The 25,082-nt window shown below is 34.5% G+C and overlaps 1 protein-coding gene across 1 annotated transcript; it reads right to left on the minus strand.

The window, feature by feature from the left end:
- Window positions 1–628: 628 nt before the first annotated feature.
- Window positions 629–22,820, minus strand: LOC133199670 (uncharacterized). Its single transcript, XM_061335544.1, has 4 exons — window positions 21,764–22,820; window positions 13,645–13,773; window positions 1,002–1,118; window positions 629–766 (listed from the first exon to the last, which is right to left on the minus strand). The coding sequence occupies exons 1-4, from the start codon at window positions 22,796–22,798 to the stop codon at window positions 629–631; spliced, it is 1,419 nt and encodes a 472-aa protein (XP_061191528.1). The 5' UTR covers window positions 22,799–22,820.
- Between the last annotated feature and the right edge of the window lie 2,262 nt (window positions 22,821–25,082).

A 25,082-nucleotide genomic window follows, 5' to 3' on the forward strand; every position in this document is an offset into this window, starting at 1 on the left:
TGAGAAAGAATTTAATTTAGATATAGCAGACTATTTCATTGTCAACACTGCAATACAGAAATGATCATGAAGATTGAAAATGACTTATTAATTCTATATTGGATCAACTTATTGCATTTAGTTCAAAAGTGATGAAATCATCTTAAACTGACAAAAATACAATTCAAACTGACATCTATGAATTTAATATCCTTTAACTGGAGTAAAAGAAACATTCTTAACTGATGATCATGAATCTCTTCAATTTGATATTCAAACAAAGGAAGTTATGATTGAAGATGCTCAGTAAAAAGCCATGAGATATAAATAAATAGTTTGAATTGAAACCCGCTTGTGTTAAAAACCGTCCCCCTGGGAGACAGATTCCGTGCCTCCTCACAGGTTTCTGTGAGCGAGGATTCCTCATTTTCAGACTCAGATTCCATGTCCGTGTCTTGGGCATGCAGAACATCTTTTTAAAAACCTGTGCAGGTTCCATGTCTTAGCCATGCCCTATCCGTGCCTATTCCACCTCAAAATTTTGTACGGGAAGTTTCATGTCAAGCAAAGGGTTCTCAAGATATGGAATGGACAATATCTTCCTATGTCTAAAATAGGTTTTTGATCTTTGACCTTTTGACCTCAAAATCTAATGGTCATCTAGTCCCCTGGGGAATCCAGCTAGTGTATCAAGTTTGATGTCCATCAAGCCCAGGGTTCTCAAGATACAGAGTGGTAAATATCTGGCTATGTCCAGTTTGATCATTGACCTAAGAATGGCAATGAACTGAATGGCAATGACTCAAGAATTGACTGTATAACCAAAGACAAATTTCTGAAAACTACATAAACTATAAGGTCATGAGGTAAAGAATCATAGTATATTCTGAAAGATATTCTGCACCCCTATTTTCTCTCAGTCAAAAGTTACTACCAATTAAGGTTATAGTCAGAAAGACATACATAAATATAGACAAATGAATTTAAATGTCCCCATATGGGGGTCAATTATGATCACTAACATTTTCTGGTATGGAGCCTGTGTAGTGTGGAGGGTCAAACCTTGGGTTTTTGTCATCGACATCTGTCACGTTGATTGTGACCTGCATTGTCTGATGGGAGTCTGGATGGCCTTCAACCTTTAAAATAAAATCAATTTTCAAATTAATGGCTTAAAGAAACTGAAATTGAAAGCTTATAAGATTAAAATCATATGTTAAAAAAATTCCTATGTGACTATATGACTAAAATTATTTAAACAGATAATGACAACTATTATAATTGCACATCCTTCATAAACTATTCTGGACTTTCGAAACCTTCACATTGGGGAATCACAAAATTCATGATCACTCAATGTGCTTTGGTAATATATCATTTTTATTTTGTTTTTCAAGAATGGTTTTATTATTATGCCCCCTTAATCGAAGATTTGGGGGTATATAGATTTTGCCCTGTCTGTCTGTATGTCTGTCTGTTTGTCCACAAAAACTTTAACCTTCCCCATAACTTTTCATTGATTAGAGCTACTGCTTTCATATTTCACATGCCTATTCCTTGTGACAAGACCTTCATTTGGGAACTAACAAATCTGACTCTTGACATTGGGGTTTGACCCATTATATCAAAAATTTACCAAATTTTAACCTTGGCTATAACTTTGAACAGTTGGTGCTAGGGCATTCATATTTCACATGTGTATTCATCATGAGAAGACCTTTCCATTGATTAAATATTTTTGACCTTTTGACCTTGACCTTAGTTTGACCCACTTTTTAAAAAACTTTAACCTTGGTCATAACTTTTGAACAGTTAGTACTAGGGCTTTCAAATTTCACAGGTATATTTCTTGTGAAAAGACCTTCCTTTGAATGTTGACAATTTTTACCTTTGACTTTGACCTTGGAATTTGACCTTCTTTTGAAAAACTTTAACCTTTGCCATTACTTTTGAACAGCTGATGGTAGGGCTTTTACTGCATGTTTATTTCTTATGACAAGGTTTTTCCCTGCATACATTAATTGTGACCCTTTGACTTTGTAGAACCTTGACCATAACTTTTGAATGGTTGGTGCTCGGGCTTTCATACTTACCAGGTATATCCATTGCCACAAGTCCTTTCTTTGGGTAACAACATTTTTTGACTTTCATTTGAGAACTTTAACCTTTGCCATAAGCTGCCATGCTGGGGCATCAGTGTTTCACAAACACATCTCGTTTATTATTAAACATTTTATTTATTTAATATTTATTTTTAGCTATTATAAGGGGTTTCTGCATGGCAGGTGACTCTTTTATTCATTAGAGTGACAGTGGCATACTTGACATGTAACATCTTTATTGCTTTTTATTGTTTTTTTTTCCTTTCTCTTCTTTTTCCTGTGTTAAACTAGAGAGGAAAAAAGTTGTACCGATTATTATACCTTAAGGACATATGCAACTTACCTTACCTACTGATAATTTTTTAAGATATTCTTATTTAAGATTATAGTGTCATCAGATGTTCACAGATAAAAAATCAGCATGCATTACCAGGGGTTTTGAAAAAAATATCAGTTGATGAAAATTCTTGTATAATTCAAAGAAAAATATACAAAAATTACAAAACATATATATTCTAGATGTTTTGTTTATCCAAACTTGTTTTAGAAGATGTGTACAATAGCATATATAAACATTACAAGAGGCCCAAGGGCCTTGAATCACTCTTCTGATAAATTGTACAACCTTAATCACTTCTATTTGAAGCCTCTAAGTATCCTGTAGATTTAGATAAAGCCTTGAAATTCCAAAGGTAGGTCATCATGAGCTACATTTTAGATAAAACACTCTGAGAACCCAAGATCATTCCAAACCAATTAGTACCTGAGAGCACATCGTGGTGACTTACTTATCACTTGTCTTCTCTGAGGATCCAAGATGCATCAACTAACTAAATTTGATGATTCTAAGCTAAATAATACCTGAAATATTTATATAAAGCCGTAAAATTTCAAAGGTAGGTCATCTGACCTACTTTTCAGTTGAGGTACTCCGAGGACCCAAGATGCAACGACTGACAAAGTTTGATGATTCTAAGCCAATTAATACCTAAAATATTTAATTATAACCATAAAATTTCAAAAGTGGGTCACAGTGACCTACTTTTCAGTTGACATACTTTGAGGACCCAAGATGCATCAACTGACAAAGTTTGATGATTCTAAGCCAATTAGTACCTGAAAAAATATCCAATCAGGTCACATGACCTACTATTCAGATGACATACTTTGAGGACCCAAGATGCATCATCCAGCAAAGTTTGATGACTCTAAGCAAATTAGTACCTGTAAATATTTAAATATAGCCATGAAATTCCAAAAGTAGGTCAGACTGACCCACATTAAAGGTGACATACTCCGAGGACCAAAGGTGCATCAACTGACAAAGTTTGATGATTCTAAGCCAACTAGTACCTGATATATTTAAATAAAGTCATAAAATTTCAAAAACATTTCACAGTGACCTACTTTTCAGTCGACTAACTCTACAGACCTAAAATGCATCAACTGACAAAGATTGGTGATTCTAAGCCAATTAGTACCTAAAAATATTTAAATAAAGCAATAAAATTTCAAAAGTAGGTCACGGTGACTTACTTTTATGTCAACTTACTCAGAGGACCAAGATGCATCAACTGACAAAGGTTGATGATTCCAAGCCAAATAGTACCCGAAAATATTTAAATACAGCCATAAAATTTCAAAAGTAAGTCAAGGTGACCTACTTTTCAGTTGTAGTACTCCAAAGACCCAAGATGCATCAAATGACAAAGGATGATTCTGAGCCAATTAGTACCTGAAATATTTCAAGATGCATCAACTAACAAAATTTGATGATCGTAGGCCTTAAATTGTTCAGAATATGCCTCTAAATCATTTTGAAAAAGAATGGCCACAAAATTTAAAAAGTAGATCACTGTGACCTACTTTTGAGTCTACATGATATGAGGTCCTTAGATGCATCAACTGACAAGATTTGACGATCCTAGTCCTTATAGTAAGCAAAATATCAACATTTTAATAAAATGTAATTTTTGGTCAAATTTGAAGTGACCTTGAAACCAGGCCCTTTGCCCCAGGCCAATCCCCCATGCAAATTTTAATCTACAACATATCCTCATCCTTTTGTGTAAGTTTGGTGATATGATCTGCCCAGTGGTTCTTGAGAAAAAATATTTAGCAACCAGTACTTTTAGTTTTATTCATCTAATTATCTCCCCTTGTTTAAGGGTCACAACCCTAGTTTTAGTATAAATGGGAGCCCTTTGGCCAAGGATACCCCGAGACAAATTTGACAATAATTGGCCAAGGGGTTCTTGAGTTATGGCCCATATTCTAACATGAGGCCCAAGGGCCTTAACGGTCACCTGAGTACAATACAACAATTTAGAGGATCCATATATAAACCAATAAATGAAGCTTTGTTGCCCAAAACCAAGAAAAAAAGTATCATTAGCATCAACAAAATAATTGGTCTAGTATCTATCTGTCCCCTATTTATCACTATTACCATGCAGACTATTAACAAAATGTCTATTTTTTTACCCCATATTATTACTTCTCACATTGGCCTCTCTTGACCTTTGAAGAACATTTAAAAAGATAAGTTATTTTTATCTCATTTTTATTCATCTATTATTTCCAAATCTATCTGATTATTAAAACTATGAAAGTACTTTTTGTATTATACAATATATAATTGCATAATTCTTGTATTCTATTAACCTTTCAAATACCATAAAGTCACTTGTATTGGCCCCACTTTTTCCCCTCAGAAAATTGTTTAAAATTAGGGATGCGCTTAATACATCGGAACAAAATACAGCCCCTTTTTTCCAGGTCACGACGACCATTTTCCCGATCCGTTTTAATTGATTACGCCTACTCTTTGTAACCAATTATGTCAAAGTTTATTACATGTAATATTACTCTAATTTCAGAGTCATCTATGTCAGCCCTACCTGTTGTAGTCATTTACATCTACCCTACCTGTTGAAAAAAAGATAATCGTTTCATAAATAAAATCATAATGAAAAACGATCTTTGTTTTTGTTTTATTTCCATTGCGTATTCCGCCATTTTGAACTACTGTCGCTTATATTATATACAAGAACTGCATGTTGCTTAAGACATAGATATATTAATACCTATAAATGAGTCAACAACTATATCTTTGTGATATATTCTGAATTATCCACAATTCAATATCTTATTTTTATTGTTTTTATATTTCAGATATGCAGTTAGAGGTACAAATCATTATGGATTCTATTGTTACGTCATTGCTAAATATAATTCAGTCTATGTTTCACGTAGGACATGACCATTGTTTATTTAACAATTATCACCTCAACACCTGCAATGAAAGCGACGCATTTTTTAAAAGAACTTTATTAAAACATATTTCAGTTGGAAGCACATATAAAAACGTATTTTGTAACATTCAAGAAAACATTCATAAGACATAAATATTAAAATGTTCATTTAGCACGTCATCATGGTCACAGCACTGATTGTTCATTGCACTAGCTAACTAAAATAATTATCGATGGATACCAAGAACTGTTTAACTACCCAAAGCCAAACCTTTGACACTAATATCGCTTGGGTATGATTTTTGTTTACATAAATACGGACACATGCTTGTTATTCATTGTACCGGTAAGCATAACTTCATAACACACTTGGAATTAATTTGAAAAGAAAATAATCAGGTATTTCTTTTATCATCTCTAGTCAGATAATTATTAAAAAGGTTAAATTTAAATGTTCACACATGCATACTTATAATACGTAGAGTAAAAAAGCTGACTTGCTACTTTCGTTTGAGATTCGTAAATTTTCCTACTTTCATCTTAAGTTACTGTACTAGAAAAATTAAAGTCACATCCAATTTATGTGCTTTTTGGATGCGCATTTTACATAGGACCTGCGGTTTTTTTTCAGGATTTTCACCCCAACTTTGGAGGTGTGTCTTTTACACCATTGCGACCAATACACGCGACTTTAGGGTACATTGTTTACAGTGATTAATTATCAAAGGTCAATGGTAAAGGGGAATAACTTTGCTCAGCAGAATACAAGTTAATAGAGCCCTGGCCAGGACCAGAACACTTGACTAAATGGTCCAGGTGTTCAAAATTCTGGTAAAAATACCTTTGCATATTAAAACTTTTACTCTGTTTGCCTCGAATATGCCCAGAAGCATAGAAGATTTCCAAAGAAATGCATTTTCACTATATTATTAAATAAATAAAGCCCCACCCTTACACCAGAACATCTGACCCCGGGGCTATGAACTCACAATTCTGGAAGAGGCAACCTTGCTCATCATATCTTTGCTTTTTAACCAGTAGTAGAAAAAAATATTTTGAAAGAAATTATGCATTTTCACTAAATAATCAATAGAGCCCCCCCTCCCTTTACAGAACCCCTGACCCAGGGGCTATGAATTTCACAATTTTAGAAGAGGCATTCTTCCTTATCATAGCCATGAACTTCCTTTGTTTAAATAATACCACGGAGCAGTGAAGAAAATTTTGAAAGAATTTATGCATTTTCCCTATATAATCAATAGAGTCCCGCCCTAAGACCAGAACCCTTGACCCAAGGGCCATGAAATTCGCAATTTCTGAGGAGACAGCCATGCTCATCACAACTATGTACTTAATTTTTTTAATTTAATATCCAGGAGAGAGAAGAAGATTTTCAAAGAATGAATGCATTTATATATATATATATATATATATATATATATATATATATATATATATATATATATATATATATATATATATAAATAGAGCCCCACCCTAACACCAGAGCCCCTGACCCTGGGGCCATGAAATTCACAATTTTGGAAGAGGCAACAATGCTCGTCATAACTATGCACTTAGTTTATTTAAGGAGGAACAGGAGCTTGAGCTGAAAAAAATCTAGTCCATGAATTTTTTTCATATTTTGTATATTTTTTATTTAACATGTCATACAAATCTTAAAGCAATTCTGTCATCACTTTTCTTGACTTGTTTAAGAGCTCAGATATTGCCATACAAATATCGCTCCATACAGTGTATGTATTAAGTTTTGGTTCTTCGTGTTTACGGGTCCATTATCGAGTCTATAATGGGAATTTTTAAACACAAATAAAAAATATGTATTATTAGTTACATAGTTTTTTAGTGACAGGGTACGGGATGATACCTGGTTAGTAAATTTCATACCTGGCGAGGCGAAGCCGAGCCAGGTATGGAATTTACTAACCAGGTATCATCCCGTACCCTGTCACTACAAAACTATGTAACGAATTTACCCCACCGATAAAATATTTATGCATTGTTTGTGGTTTGTAAAATTGTTTTTCTCACTATATATATGTTTCATCACTCATACAATGCCTATTATGACGTCACGTTGTGTGACGTAATGTTGTTTTGCAAGTGTTTCGTGCTGTAATAACGTACTGACAGTTTTGAAGACTTTCAGTAAAAGGAGAAAAAGATTCCATCTTCGTTACTTACATTAGTTAACTGTAACATTGTCAACAGACACTCGGCAAATCGCGTGAACTCGAGTTGTTCGAACGTTACAAAAGAACGATAACTCCGTATCGACCATGTATTGATTCTCAAGCGACTAGGTATAAGTAATACACCCCCTTCACGTGACAGACTTCAACCAATCGTAAGCCAGGATTTCATCGAAAAATCAACAGAGGTGGGGTAAAAGGATGTCCAGCTCTTCAAATATTCAGAATATAAATAGTGTTTAGAATTCTTACAGCATTTTTTCATATTTCACAATGTATAAGAACTGGATAAATTACACACTTTTCAAGATGGCTTCAATGACAAAAAACACACTTGGGAAAAAATTCTGTCAATAAATATTTTAAAATTTACGATTGAACTGAGGTTCTTTTTCATAGTAATTAATTGTAGCAATATCTTAAGGTGAAGCTTACCTCATTATCACACAGGACATAGCTGAACAAGACATAAGCGTGGTAAAAACACTTCATGTTTAAATTTTCCGAGTACCGAAAAACAACTGTGACGTCACACGAAAAGTTACACAAGCAAAATGGAATATTAATTCACATATCTCTGCTTAACCAAACATGTAAAAATTATTCTTGTAATTCCTGCTTCAAAAAATTTATCACGATGCATTGACTGTAATCTGTTTTAAAACTGACTAGGTAATCAACGTGTACTTGATCTCACTGCACTGAGATATCATATATGACATCATGGACATGTTAGACTGCAGCGTAAAGAATCAGAGGGGTGGATCAATCAATTTCACAATTTTTTAATATTTACACGATCGTTTAAAATTCTTAAATATTTTATATAAAATGTTTAAGCTCAACAAGTTCACTCACTCACTCACTCATTCAGAAGAAAAATTATACAAATACAGGTGATTATAACAACGTTTAACACCAACATTAACAGTGACTATAATGCAATTTTACTATGTAATCAATACATCCCCGCCATAACACCTGAACCCCTGACCCAGGAGCCATTTCTGAAAAGGCAACCATGCTCACCATAACTATGTTTTTAGTTAGTTTATTTTATACCCAAGAGCAGAGAAGATTTTCAAAGAATTAAAGCATTTTCACTATATAATCAATAGAGCCCTGTCCTAACACCAGAACCCCTGACCCTGGGGCCATGAAATTCACAATTTTGGTAGAGGCACTCTTGCTCATCATAACTATGTACTTAGTTACTTTGTTTAATACCCAGGAACAGAGAAGAAGATTTTCAAAGAATTAATGCATTTTCACTATATAATCAATACAGCCCTGCCCTAACACCAGAACCCCTGACCCTGGGGCCATGAAATTCACAATTTTGGTAGAGGCACTCTTGCTCATCATAACTATGTACTTAGTTACTTTATTTAATACCCAGGAGCAGAGTAGAAGATTTTCAAAGATTTAATGCATTTGCACTATATAATCCATAAAGCCCCACCCTAACACCAGAAACCCTGACCCTGGGGCCATGAAATTCACAATTTCAGTAGAGGCAGTCTCTTGCTCATCATAACTATGTACTTAGTTTGTTTATTTCATGCCCAGGAGCAGAGAAGACGATTTTCAAAGATTTAATGCATTTTCACTATACGAGGGTTGTCCAAAAACTTCGTGGACAAATGCTTAATTTTCTTAATAAAGTCCGCAATGGCAAATGTGTACGATAATATCTTAATATAGACCATGATTTAATAAATATATGAAACATAGGTAATCAAAGATTACGAAGCTCACCTCGACGAATGTTATCTACATGTAAGGCAAATTTCACATATTTTTTTTCTAGTTAGGGTACATCCCAAGATCAATGGCCATGCAAGTTTGATTTAATTATAGACCTGCTCAAAAAACTTTTGACCTGTTTAGTAATCAAGAAAATTTTGGTCACTTCCAACATCCAAAGCAAGTCTGGAAGTTTTCATCCTTAGATGCACCATCTATGCAAGTTTAATCATAACAGGCCATAATATTATATAGCTACTCCAAAAAAATTACCCTGGTCACTCATCTGGAAAATGTACGTCAGATTCAGAATCCAAGGCAAGTCTGGAAGTGTCCATCCCTAGATATATCATCCATGCTAATTTGGTTAAAATATGGCTAAAATTCACTCATGTGGAAAATCTAGGTCAGATCCAGCATTCGAAGCAGGTTGGTTAGTGTACACCCCTAGATGCATCATCCATGAAAGTTTGGTCCAGGTAGGGCTTATAGTTACTTGGGAATGAGACTACTCCTAAATCTAAACCTGGTCTCACATGTGGAAAATCTGGGTCAGATCCAGCATCCGAAGCAAGTGTGGTAGTGTCCATCCCTGGATGCATCATCCATGCAAGTTTGGTCCAGGTAGGGCTTATAGTTACTTGGGAATGGACCTGCTCCTCAAACTTTAACCTGGTCACTCATCTGGAAAATCTAGGTCAGATCCAGCATCTGAAGCAAGCGTGGTAGTGTCCATCCCTAGATGCATCATCCATGCAAGTTTGATCCAGGTAGGGCTTATAGTTACTTGGGAATGGACCTGCTCCTCAAACTTAAACCTGGTCACTCATCCGGAAAATCTAGGTCAGATCCAGCATCTGAAGCAAGTGTGGTAGTGTCCATCCTTAGATGCATCATCCATGCAAGTTTGGTCAAGATAGGGCTTATAGTTTCTTGGGAATGGATCTGCTCCTAAAACTTTAACCTGGCCACTCATCTGGAAAATCTAGGTCAGATCCAGCATCCGAAGCAAGTGTGGTAGTGTCCATCCTTAGATGCATCATCCACGCAAGTTTGATCCAGGTAGGGCTTATAGTTACTTAGGAATGGACCTGCTCCTCAAACTTTAACCTGGTCACTCATCTGGAAAATCTAGGTCAGATCCAGCATCCGAAGCAAGTTTGGTTGTGTCCATCCCTAGATGCATCATCCATGCAAGTTTGGTCCAGGTAGGGCTTATAGTTACTTGGGAATGGGACTTGCTCCTAAAACTTTAACCTGGGACGCCGACGCCGACGCCGGGGGTATAGCATAAGCTCATCTCGACTTCGTCGAGGTGAGCTAAAAATTAAAACAATGAACACTATTTTACGAATGTTATATAGGTGTAAATACTTTGTATATGCAAGCCGCACGGCCCAGTCTGACGTAACGTTAATTTCATGAAAACGTCAAAAATATGGATTTTGAATTTTTATCACATGTTCATGGACACACGCTAATTTTCTTAATTATGTCACACTGCCAAGTGTACGAAATAATATTTATGTATAGCCCAAAATTGATTTCATTTTTAAAATTCAAAACAATACGTCATAATTTACGAGCGTCATAAATATTAACACTTCGTATACGCAGCCCAGTCCAACGACAACGTCATGAATAAGGATATCCTATTTTCATCAAATAACAGTGGTTTTCCACTTCTTCTAGTGTCTCCGAAATTTTACACACCATTGAAAAAGCTTATACATCAATTACAAATCAATGAACTAAATATATTCCAATAATTTTAAGTTGTTTGAATAAATATTTTGTGTCTGACGTCGTTTCAACCATATTAAAGCATGACTGTATGATTGGACACTGTTTCGTTCGGATGGCCGACGTCGCTTTTTCTGTCAATTTTTGAAACATACTTTTTGCGGTTTTCGCTTAATATTCTCACTGTCTATTTAGTAAGTGATACTAAAGATATCAGAAAATAACGACAACCGCTTTATTTCTGACACATTTAATTTTTATAAAGCTTTGAATCATTTTATAAAGAAAATAATCATTTTAATCAGAAAACTTTATTTAAAAGTTTATGGCATTTTAACCCTGGTCCATGCGCACTATCGGCAACCTCTAATGACCGCTATTTTTACAAAAATATTTAAATTTAAACAATAAAAACCCAACTATTCTGACTTCGATTTTCATAACTAATATTTTGGTATACAGTAAGTATATTTTGAACTATTCATTTTGACACAAATGCCATTGTCCACGAACTTTTTGGACAACCCTCGTATAATCAATAGAGCACCGCCCTAACACCAGAACCCCTGACCCAGGGGCCATGAAATTCATAATTTTGGAAGAGGCAGCCTTGCTCAACATAACTATGTACTTAGCTAGTTTATTTAATACCCAGGAGCAGAGATGAAGACTTTCAAAGAAATAATGCACTTTCACTCTGTGATGTATATAGCCCCACCCTAGCACCACAACCCCTGACCCTGGGGCCATGAATTTCACAATTTTAGTAAAGGGCTCAATCCTTATTTCAATCATGCTAACAGTTTGACTGCTTGATGTCCAGGAGTAAAGAAGGTTTTTAAAGATTGCATTGATTTTGGTGATTTTAGCCCCACCCCTGGGGGGGGGGGGGGGGGGGGGGGGGGAGAGGGGGCATGAAATTCAAAAAAATTGTTCCCCTTCATCCATAGATGCTATATGCCAAAATTGGTTGAATGGTTTCAGAGAAGAAGCTGAAAATGTTTAAATGGACGACGGACAACGGCAGACAAAAACGGATAGCAATAGGTCACCTGAGTGACTCAGGTGGCCTATGATATTTTATGCACTGTCATATTAACAAACTCTACATTTTTATGCATTGCTATAGAGTATATATCAATATATGATATTTTATCCTGCAAGTCATACTGAGTTATTTTTAAAACCAAATATAATTTGATTTATGTAAATTTTTATTCTTTTACCTGACATAAGTGTGACATGTGATCTGTGTAACATATTTATGAAATCATTATATGGGGTTTATTTTTTGCTAAATTGAAAAAAAAAAATTTCCAGATTCGTAACTTTTTTTTTTAAGGAAAACTAAGAACAATTTGTAGAAATGTGGTACAGTGGAATATAGACATGACTAAATGTGATCCTGCTATAATTGAGAGGATTTTTCCTATTATTCTGTTGATTGGAAGATTCACAAGATGGTTTTATTTGCACTGTGTATATAATTTACAATTTTCTGCAAAATGAAACCCATAGTGAATACAGTAAAACTTGTTTAATACAAACACCGATATATCGAATTTATGGATATAGAGCAGTTTTTTGCAATCCCCAAAATACTTAAGAATTCCTTGTAAAATTTTATAGATATAATGAACTCGGATATAGCGAATTTACGACTACAGCAAATTGAATTTGTCCCCTAGAAGTTAAATATAACAAAATTTACATCATTTATAGCGAATTTTCAAAGATCTTAACTTAAATATTGAACTGATAATAATTTTGTAAGTTTTAATATTTGAAACTCAATTCAGTCTCAAACTTTTGAACTCCAAGATAAACTTTATATTTTAAACTTCCCTAAATACATTTGTTAGTTATACTTGAAGGAAAAAATGATATAATGAATTGGCTTTGCATACTTTAACAAATTCATTATATGGATATAACGAATTACGGATACAGCAAAGTAATTTTGCCAGTCCCCAGAACTTTGCTATTAACTGCGATTTACTGTATAAAGCTTTCAGATTACCTTATGAAGTATCGGTCAAAAAGCACAAATCTACAGCATGAAATTAAAACCTTAATGAGATTGAAACTCTTATGACAAATCCAGAAATTTTAGCACTTTTTAAATAAAACAACTAACAATTTTCTGAAACAAGACTGATTTTGGTTATGTTCATATGCATATATTATGGAGATTTTTTTTAATAGCCCTCTTTTTCACTGATAACTTATTTCATGAAAACTTAAATAATCATTAAATAATGATTATTACTTAGAATTAAAAAAGTCTTTTACATTGTGGTTTTTCATTCAGACAAATGCTAATTGGCAAGTTTGATTAAAAATAGCTGATTGGTTCAATGAAAACATAAAAAGTTTATATGAAAACTTTACAGATGACACTCATCAGACAGACAGACAAATGTCAGGCCACTTTTTTTATTATCTGAAAGTTTATATTTAGCTCAGGTGAGTTTGAAACAGACATGCAGTAATAGATCATCTGAAACAAGTAACCTTAATACATGTATGACTTTGTAAATGATAAACAATTTTCAGTGAAGTTTTAAAATCAAACACTTTGTTTTTAAATAAATTATTGATAATTACCTCTGTTCTAACAGTGATCTGGAATAAATGGTTGCCTTTTTCATATTCAAGCCTTTTCTTTAAGTTCAAGAAAATCTGGCTTGCACCTATTGATCCGGCTACAAATTTCACTTCCACTATACTCTCATTCTGAAAAAGATTAAATTGGTCCAACAAATAATATATCAGAGTAATTTTTCCCCACATTTGGTAGATTTTTGTTTTAAAATAAGGGATCTATTTAAAACTATGTTCAACTTAGTATGATTACTATAATATGAATTAAAACCAAACTGAGGCCCATCATACTAAGCTCAGAGACCATATGATATCAACAATTTAAAAAAAAAAAATGGACAAAAAGAATGGCAATCATACATGTGATATGTACCAGCTGTACACAAAATGTCAAGTATTTTTGACCCCATTCATGGGCTCGAAAATTCAAGGGAAATGAAAAATTATGCTGTATTTTTTAATTGTTTACCGGAAACCGCCATTTTTTCTTAATTCTCGCTCTCACAACACCAGAAATCTCGTTTGATGCATGACTTACTGCGCTTGGTTAATGTAAACAAAACATCATGATCAAAGGTGTGAAATATTCCCGCGATAATTACATTGTTATTAAAATGTATCAAAGCTTTTTTGTTAGATAGAATACCCTTATTATTATAAGGGGTTTTTCATCTGTACGAGGGTTGTCCCAAAAAGTCGTAGACGATGTTAATAACTTTTTAAACATTCAACCAATACTAACCAATTTTTGCATAGTTCTAATATATTCAATGTTCCATAAAATAGTGCATTTTTAAATATATATTTTTAAAAGTAATAATATTATGACGATTTATAGGTAGGCCTATATGGTCTGTCGGCGCACGAACAAAATCCAAAATAATTTACGCATGTAACAATTCCAATTGCATTTGTTTCTCTGGTAATATGCAAAATATCAAACTCAAATTTATATCAGTGAGATTAGAAACAAAACTTTAGTATTATGTCAAATTTTCAAGCCAATAGCATCAGAGATAAGAGATTGTTGTCGTTATTTTCAAAATGACGGCTTCAAACGCCTTAGTGGCGCATGGGGATGTAATAGAATTGCTTCAAATGTGGTTTGTCCACTTCAGAGACGGAAAAATGATACAGAAGTGACATAACACACAAGAACGCTAGTAGAGAAGTTTTTTTAATGGTACAAGAGATTCTACGACAGTTTTTACCTCCGTAGCTAAAATAGTTATGCCTATAAGAAGTAGAGTACTGTTTGTTAAATTCAGATGGTGAGAAACATTATGGGTCGACTACATGCTCTACGTCAAATTTGTGTATTCTCTGCTACCTACAGGTACATAATCTAAGGCGACCTTTCAAGGACTGAAATTTGAATCTGATAAAAAACAAGAAGCCCAGATGGCACATCGCTAACCTGAGCACTGTGGATAGAAAAAAAGCAAAAATCAGTTTAGTATTGAAAATCTTAAATGCATAAGTGGTCCCGACCTACACCTAAAAGGGAGTGTGTGTGTGGGGGGGGGTATGAATTGAACAAAATTGAATCTACACTAACTAAGAATGCTTACATTTTTTTTTTGACTATCTGTGACTTTTTTCCCTACAAGTTTGAACTTTCATTGTGGCCCCACCTACCCCTGGGGGTTATTGATTTGAACAAACTTGAATCTACACTATCTGAGGATGCTTCCATATAAATATGACCAACCATGGCTTTGCTGTTCTTGAGAAGAAGATTTTTTAAAGATTTTTCCTATATATTCCTATGTAAAACTTTGATCGTCCGTTGTGGCCCCACACTACCCCTGGGGGTCATGATTTGAACAAACTTGAATCTACAAATATATATAACCAATCATAGCTTTGCTGTTCTTGAGAAGAAGATTTTGAGAGACTTTTCCTATATATTCCTATGTAAAACTTTGATCGTCCATTGTGGCCCCACCCTAACCCTGGGGGTCATGATTTGAACAAACTTGAATCTACACCACCTGAGGATACTTTAACATAAATATAACCAATCATAGATTTGCTGTTCTTAAGAAGAAAATTTTTAAAGATTTTTCCTACATATTCCTATGTAAAACTTTGACCGTCCATTGTGGCCCCACCCTACCCCCAGGGTCATGATTTGAACGAATTTGAATCTACACCACCTGAGGATGCTTCCATATAAATATGACCAATCATAGCTTTGCTATTCTTGAGAAGAAGATTTTTGAAGATTTGTCCTATATATTCCTAAGTAAAAATTTGATCCTCCATTGTGGCCCCACCCTACTCCCAGGGGTCATGATTTGAAAAAAATTGAATTTACACTATCTGACAATAATTCCACATGAGTTTCATCTTTCCTGGCCCATTGGTTCTTGAGAAGAAGATTTTTCAATAATGCCATTTATTTTTTGCTATTTCGTAATTATCTCCCCTTGGAGGGAGGCAAGGCCCTTCATTTGAACAAATTTGAATCCCCTTTACCCAAGAATACTCTGTGCCAAGTTTGAATGAAATTGGCCTAGTAGTTCTGGAGAAGAAGATGAAAATGTGAAAAGTTTACGTCAACGATGACAATGACAACAACAATGCCAACGACGACAGACAACGGACAAGTTTCGATCAGAAAAGCTCACTTGAGCCTTCGGCTCAGGTGAGCTAAAAAACAAATATAGACATTGGTGAGATTTACCGAGTCACTCAGTCAATAGTGGTTTTCCTCTTGAAAAAATAAGGAGAAGCTTAAGAGACACATGTTAAACAAATGGGACGGTATACTCAGGGGTTGAAATTTTCCTGGAAAAACCACTAGCCTAGGGGCTTTTGATCAGCAAAAAATTAATAGCCCGAACCTCAAACTACCTAGCCCAACATTTTTTTTAATGCAAAATGAAAACATAACAGATGTTTCAAATGCATTGGTGACAGAAACATTAAACTAGTTCTCAGTCAAGGAAACCCAGTCAACATAGAAAAGCGAAAGTAAACTGACAATCAAGACATTTTTTTCTATTCTGCTAGTCCGATGGACTATCATTACATTTAAATTAGCTAGCCCTAGTCTTAAAATGACTAGCCCCAGGCGTCGGGCTACGGTATATTTCAACCCCTGTATACTTAAAATGATCATGACGTTATAAGAGACATAAATTAAGTTTGCTTTCGTGTGCTGATGTACACTAATATGTTTTCTACATTTTTGTATTATTTTCTTATTTAATGTGTTATTATCATGAAACTTGAAATTCATTATCAAAAAATGTTGCTTTTTACTATGAAAAAAATTTAATTTAGCAAAGAAAAACAAAATTATTTTCCCTGTCTATGACTTTTTGGGACAACCCTCGTACATGTAATTAGTTAAAATTTTGTCAGTAGAAATTAAAGACGTTTCAAAGAGAAACAACAATGTGTGACAGCAACACGAAATTTAATTAATCCATGACTTTTTTTGCTCTGCTTGGGCATAAGTATTGTCCATTCTAACACAGAGTAAGAAAAATGCTTTTAGTATCATTAAAAAAAATGCAGATGACTGGAGACGACCAAACTCTGGCATTAAACACTGTACTATGGAAGTCTTTTTACCAAATTCAGCATTGACCATGGTATTGTTAAAATTCTAAAAGCTGCAAAGTTTCTTGAAATGAGATTACATATAACACTGTACACAGTGGTACACTTGTTTACTGATTTGAAATTTATTAATCAAAAATGAACCTCTTACATAGATTTTTGGTCAATGTATTGTACAGTTTTTTGTACCGTTTTTTGATGAACAATGTACAGTATTTTCACCCAAATTCCAGTATTTTGAAGACTCCTGTACAGTATTTGGGCCTAAAAATTATCACATGTATGGGCAATTCAAATTTATTAAGGTCTTCCGTCTTCACGGAAGACCTTATAGTGATTCTACTGTTTCTTATTATTATTATGTCGCCCTGAACGAAGTCAGGCGACATATTGCTATTGTACGCCTAAAAACCTTGTCCGGGAATTTTCTTGCAGACAGCTGGGACAATCTTCCTGAAACTTTCCACAAAAGATGATCACTAGTTGTACTTGTGCAGTGCAGACTTTCAGTTTCAAAATGGCTACTGTTGCCATGGAAACGTGTGAAAAGTGACAAATTTTGTCCGGGAGTGTTCTCTCTGGTCCCTTGAACATTCATCATAAACTTTATAGAAATGATGATCAGTAATTGAAGTTGTGCGATTCGCATTTAAAATTTTCAAATTGTCAATTGTTGCCATGGAAACAGAGGAAAAGTGGAAATTCTTTAACTTTGATTTTCTCAGTAACTGCTCAAGCAATCATTTTGCAACTTTAATGGATGATTCCTTGCACTGTGTCAAATTGATTTCTATTTTTAAAAAAACCTGGAATTGGCCGCACACAGTTACCATAGAAACAAAACAGAAAAAAGGTATTATGCTCACATATGTTCTCAGAGGTGGCTTGGACAATCTTCATGAAACTTTACAGAAAATATAATTTGAAACTCTAGGTGTGCAGTCAACGTTCAATTTTTTCTAAATTCCTACCGTTGCCATGGAAACAGACGAAAAGTGAAAATTCTTTAATTTCTATTTTTCTCAGTAAATACACAAGCAATATTTTGGAAACTTTGAAGGTTTATTCCTTCTACTTATTTTGACAAGAAATGAACAGGTACTTGTTTTTTTAGTTTGAAGTAGTTCTGATTATTGTAATAAACCTGAAAATCATCATTGATGAAAATATTTTTCCCCTTCATTCAGTTTAACATTGCGTCATTTGCCCCATTATGACGTTGATGTTGACGTAATCTACAGGTTATGTCTGAAGAAAACATACCACATGTAAAGAACTTGTCCGAAGTATCTGATGTTTTCCAGGGTTTTTAAACTGACTAATGAAGGAAAATACATGTATTCTTTTTTTTCATTTCGGCATAAAAAGATTTTTAAAAAGAACCTGCACTAGACAAGAAAGGTAAAATAGCTACGTCGCAAAAGTTAAACTTTTTCCGTTGACCAGCAGTTGACGAAACAATATTATTGAAAACATTTGAAATATCGCCTTTTTATTTTCACAAATTACTGTAAGTGAAATATTTACAGCCCATTGATTACTATGTGTATATTTTAAATGCGTGACTGGGTACACTGTAAATCAAATTCACCAGACGCTCAAATTAATCAAATTTTTAATAAAAGTAACTTTTGGTAGGTAAGTAAAGAATGTTACCTTCCTAAAAAATGATAATAATAAAATAAATAAAAATTAGACTTAAAAACTTCCCTGATGATAAGTAAACTAATCATTAATATTTTTAAAGAATTCAATGTTGAATCTTTGTTTGTTTGTTTGTTTGTTTATTTTTGTTTGTTTTTTTTTTGGGGGGGGGGGGTGTGCAAGTTTAATTTATTCACTCAAACCAAAGTATTGGTACATGAGTTACAAAATTAATAACATACAAACATATATACAGTAGTTAGAGGTACATGTACAATGCTACATCACGTCGAGGTGAAAGGAAATTAGGGAGATAATTCAAGGAGAAAAGACAGCAATGTAATTTCTCCTAATTAACATAAATAGTTTTTTCAGTCTTTTTTTTTTCGTTAGTAATTCCGTATATAAGGAGAGTAGGGGCGTTTACAGAGGCTCTTACTTGTAGGAGTAAAAATTAAAAACCTGACCTAGTTAACCACTTCATTTAGTACTTTTATGTGAGTTCTAGAAAATTAAAATCTACCATTTTAAATAATTCTACACGTTTACATATATATACATGAAATGAGTTGAATCTCTTGACGAACGCTTATAATTACAATCCGTGCAAATCCTTAAAAGAAACTACTTGTTCATATTATTGATAGGATTGGGGTGTTTACGCGGCATCAAGTCAAAAGTATCTCGCCGTGAACCCCTAGCATACTGAAGTGCTGATATGGTGTGTACCGCGATCTTAATTTACAGCAACATAAGCACTTGAAAGATCTAATTTTAATTAGATTTATATACATCCGTGCTGGTTTTAAAAGTATTATATATAAAACTTCTTTTTTTAAAGATAAATGCGATGATTTGAATCAAGCTAAATCTATGATATGGAAAAAAAAAAAACAAGAGGCCCATGGGCCACATCGCTCACCTGAGTAACTTTGGCCATGCTGTTCTTTACCAGATTTCCCCCCTTGTAATACCTATTGTGGCCCCGCACTGCCCCCGGGGGTCATGTTTTGAACAATTTAGAATCTACACTACCCCAGAATGCTTCCATATAAGTTTCAGTTTTTCTGGCCCAGTGGTTCTTGAGAAGAAGATTTTTTAAGATTTTTCCTATATATTTCAATGTAAAACTTGGATTCCCTATTGTGGCTCCTCCCTACTCCGGGGGGTCATGATTTGAACAATTTAGAATCTACACTACCCCAGGATGCTTCCATATAAGTTTCAGCTTTTCTGGCCCAGTGGTTCTTGAGAAGAAGATTTTTAAAGATTTTTCTTATATATTTCAATGAAATTTTGGATTCCCTATTGTGGCCCCACCCTACCCCTTGGGGTCATGATTTGAACAATTTAGAATCTACACTACCCCAGGATGCTTCCATATAAATATGACCCATCATGGCTTTGCTGTTCTTGAGAAGAAGATTTTTAAAGGTTTTTCCTATATATTTCTATGTAAAACTTTGATCCTCCACTGTGGCCCCACCCTACCCCCGGGGGTCATGATTTGAACAAACTTGAATCTACACTACCTGAGGATGCTTCCACATGAGTTTCATCTTCCCTGGCTTTGTGGTTCTTGAGAAGAAGATTTTTAAAAGATGCTGTTAATTTTTCACTAATTCTTTATTATCTCCCCTTGAAAGAGGGCGTGGCCATTTATTTGAACAAACTTGAATCCCCTTCACCCAAGGATACTTTGTGGCAAGTTTGGTTGAAATTGGCCCAGTGGTTCTTGAGAAGAAGTCGAAATTGTGAAAAGTTTACAGACGGACGGACGGACAGACAGACAGACAGACGGACAGACGGACTACAGACAAAATGTGATCAGAAAAGCTCACTTGAGCCTTCGGCTCAGGTGAGCTAAAAAGGAAATTTGATTCTAAATTGAAACTAAAATCATTTTTAAATTTTCTTTACTGATTAGAACAAATTGACTTTGACTCGTCTCTGAGGATTCCTGACTCTGTATAAATTAAAGACCAAGTATTCTGTATAAAACACAGGTAATTCCTTTATTTTTTTCTGGCCTCCAGTTGCAGCATCACCACAATTCCCATATTATTTAAAAGTATCCTGTTCCCTGTAATATTTATTTCTATTTGGCATATCATTTATATACATGTATATGTAATTTCAGGGAGAGTGAAATGAAAAACAAGGCTTATTGTAAAAGAGCTAGAAAAAAAAACCACGTCATGATTTAAAGGATGGATTTCAATTTTGGATGAATTAGTGAGTGATCCAGCAGACACCCATAGAGAAAAATTCATTTTTGGAATGTCAAGAAGCAAAGTTGACAGGGATAACAAATGCACCACAGGCATCTGACTTACTCAAACGTGCCATAAGAAGAACACAAGCGTTGTTTAAGATTCTGAAACTGATCCAGGCTGTACATGTAATTGTTTAAGAGTGTGTTGGCTAAAAGCTGTATACATTTATAAATTCAATGAATTAATTTAATACATAGCATTTAGTTTAGAATATTGTAGTCATTATTTATATATTATCAAATTTTTAAATAGAATGTTTATGTACATGTATTTTGAGGGTACTCACAGTGGTTTTGCCAATTTTGCCTTCTGTCAAATTATGTAATTCAAGAATAATATTCTTAAAAAGTTCCTGAAATGTTCATGAAAGATCTAATGAAGCTAAAATTCACAGGACACTATGATTTCATGAATTCTATAAGGAAGTTCATGAATTTTCAAGAGTAGTAAGTAATTCATGAACAACCCACTATTCTTGAATATTCTTGAACTTGGTTTTCATGAATAAAATTCATGAAATCATGAGTGTCCAATTTTAACTTCATAGGATCTTCATGAATATTTCATGAGCAGATTCAAGAATATATTTCATGAACTTTTCTTAAAAGTTCAAGAATTATTCTTGATACTCTCGCAGGGGTAGCATCAACTACCTCGTTAGCCTCTTTTCTTCTTTTCCCTGTCTTTTTTAAGATCTTTATAAATTTATCACCAAACAGTTTACTCCCGCTAGTTTCTAAAGCTTCAGCATTTTCATCCAAAATGGCCTTAGCCTTCTTGTAATCTCCTGTAATTTTCACCGTCGCATTGACTCTGCGATGGTGATCAACTGCTACACTTGCTTGGCCAATCAAACAAACAGACTGTTCTAGCAAAGAACACATGTGGGTCACGTCAACGTTATCAACTTCATGAGACTCCCCAAAGGCAGCACGCAGATCTTCTAGAATGCCCCACAACTTAGAAAGAGGCCCCAAGGTTTTGTAAATTCTCGACTGAATATTTTGTGCCCCTTTGTCAGCTCCTTTATCAAACTGTTTGTTTTTCTTTTCCAGTAAAGGACTGATAAAAGAATCTAATTTTTTCACTTTGAAAAGATCACCTGCATCGGGTATTGGATACTTGTCCAAGATCTTAGTTTTCAGGGTTTCGTCACTGAAATATTTAGTAAAGAATGGCTGACAAAACTGTTTCAACTCATTGTCAAATTTTTCTCCCTTTACATCGTTATTAATGTCAAATCTTTCGTAAACTTCAATCGTTTCTGACGTTACACTTCTTTTTGGTTTTGAGGTGCTACTTTCTTTTTCTCTACTTCCGGTGTTGGAATTAAAGGATTCCGAACCCGACTTCTGTGACTTACGAGAAGAAGCTCTAGAATCACTGCTACTCCTAGAACCGTCAGAACTTGAAGAATCTGAACTGGAGCCAGAACTCGAACTAGAGTGTCTCCTTTTCTTCGCTCTACTCTTACTGTGAGTTTGAGCTTTGGTGTGCCCACTACTAGGGGTTTCACCTTTATCAAAATGGCGACCATGTCGAGAAACGTGTTCTCTTGAATTCGCCAACGAACTCAACCTAGAACGCCTAGTCTGCTCTCTCGACCAGTTTGAGAAGGACATGGAACTGTCTGGTATGCTCAATACATCCGAATGTTTCCTCATAAAACCAAGGTCGAGGGAAAAAACGTAAAAAAACAAAAGAACACGGACACCACGAAGTGTAGTGGACCGTAACAATTCCAGGTAAGTGTCACTCACGAGCCAAATCGAAGAATGAGTAAATTTCTATAGGGAGACTTTTTATATGGCTATTTATAGCGTCACCTAGCGGCGAGTCAAGCGGAGAGAACACTAAGTATCTTATCGAAGGTTATGAAATGAAATTGGCATTCTATAAACACATGAATCTTGGTCCTCGCAAACTACTGTAATAAAATAATAGTTTATGACTTGTATGCTTTATATAATTAGCCATTTGTACCCAATAATTGCCGTTTACTGGGTATCCTTATATTTTGTCAATTAATAATTCATACATTCATTATAGATGACAAAAATAACGACTATTCATTTCGCGTCGCGGGAAATGTCATTGTGACATCACGATTTTCACCAGAAAGTCGATTGAAAATCTGACGCCATCCGATTTCCAATCCACTTTCAGATTTTGCTTTCGACTTTCAACTTGGATGGTCACACAGACTAACTACCCCAGGATGCTTCCACATTAGTTTCAGCTTTTCTGGCCCTGTGGTTCTTGAGAAGAAGATTTTTAAAGATTTTTCCTATATATTTCTATGTAAAACATTGATTCCACATTGTGGCCCCGCCCTACCCCCGGGGGTCATGATTTGAACAATTTAGAATCTACACTACCCCAGGATGCTTCCATATAAGTTTCAGTTTTACTGGCTCTGTGGTTCTTGAGAAGAAGATTTTTTAATGACCCCACCCTATTTTTGTCTTCTCTTGATTATCTCCCCTTGTGAGGGGACTTGGCCCTTCATTTTAACAATTTAAATTCCCCTTCACCCAAGGATGCTTTGTACCAAGTTTGGTCAAAATTGGCCCAGTGGTTCTTGAGAAGAAGTCAAAAATGTGAAAAGTTTACAGACGGACGGACAGACAGACAGACGGACAGCTAGACAGACGGACGGACGGACGACGGACAAAATGTGATCAGAAAAGCTCACGTGAGCCTTCGACTCAGGTGAGCTAAAAAGCTCTTGGTGAAAATATGCATACACTCTCTCTTTATTAAAATATGAAATAAAATTAATCAATTACCGCAGATATTTTTACGAAATTAATTTTTTTTCTTTGCATCAAGGGCAGATAACTCTTCAAAACTTTTAAAGTGCAAAATGACCAGTTTCTTTTATGTTATCAGTCATGTGAATTTGGTTTATTTCACTTTCATTGTTATCTAGCAATGCATTTTTAACTAGTTTAAAATGATTCAAAATTGTTCAAAATCCCTAAGCTTCATTATACATTGAATACCTTAATAGAGACTCTTTACAGAATGATAAATATATAATTTGTTTTAAAAATGATAAATCCAAACTGTAGAGAATTTTTATTATTCTCTTTTTTTAAGACAAAATCTTTTGCACACGAATTCTCGAAAACTATTCAATGAATTTTTTGAAATTTTCAGGGATAGAAGATCTTTATATGATTTTTATATAAAATTCCGTTTTTTGTTAAATTCGGTTCCAGTGCTGAATTATGAGCATTCAATGTCTGATTTTAAAATAAAAATTTTGTTCGCGAGTGTTCTCAAGAATGGCTAAAGATATGAACTAGAGACTTGTTAGAGATGATAGAACATGATTTCTAGATTGGAGAGGGGACCTTTTCATACGCCGTCATTACTTCCGCCCTGCTTTTCTTTTTTCCCTAAGCAGGGGACACAAATTCTCTGAAAAAGCTTGTCTTAAATTAGTGTTTAGCTCAGTTTTAAAGAAAACATTCAAGATATTTTTATCAAACTTCATATGCTGATACATACTGATGAGAGCTATTCAACTGCATCAACATTTTTTGACCTTGACCTTTCCTCTGACCTTGACCTCACTTTTCTTAAATTAGTATTTAGCTGAGTTTTAAAGAAACCATTCAGGATAGTGTTATCAAACTTCATATGCTAATACATACTGATGAGAGCTATTCAACTACATCAACATTTTGACTTTGACCTTTCCTTTGACCTTGACCTCACTTTTCTTAAATTAGTGTTTAGCTCAGTTTTAAAGAAATCATTCAGGATAGTGTTATCAAACTTCAAATGCTGATACATACTGATGAGAGCTATTCAACTGCATCAACATTTTTTACCTTGACCTCACTTTTCTTAAATTACTGTCAAACTTCATATGCTGAAACATACTGATGTAAGCTATTCAACTGCATCAACATTTTTGACCTTGACCTTTCATTTGAC

The sequence above is a fragment of the Saccostrea echinata genome, unplaced genomic scaffold (genome assembly GCF_033153115.1).
Source record: "Saccostrea echinata isolate AGI-Se365-2 ecotype Australia unplaced genomic scaffold, CSIRO_AGI_Sech_v1 ptg000034l, whole genome shotgun sequence".
NCBI classification, from domain to species: domain Eukaryota; kingdom Metazoa; phylum Mollusca; class Bivalvia; order Ostreida; family Ostreidae; genus Saccostrea; species Saccostrea echinata.

What these genes read in the sequence shown, in the direction of transcription:
- LOC133199670 (XM_061335544.1), bottom strand. Translation starts at nt 22,798, where the DNA reads ATGAGGAAACATTCGGATGTATTGAGCATACCAGACAGTTCCATGTCC. An exon ending in TTGATGCTACCCCTGCGAGA is followed by an intron (nt 13,774 to 21,763) that starts GTATCAAGAATA and finishes AATCTTTTTCAG; the next exon opens with AATGAGAGTATAGTGGAAGT. An exon ending in AGATCACTGTTAGAACAGAG is followed by an intron (nt 1,119 to 13,644) that starts GTAATTATCAAT and finishes TTTATTTTAAAG; the next exon opens with GTTGAAGGCCATCCAGACTC.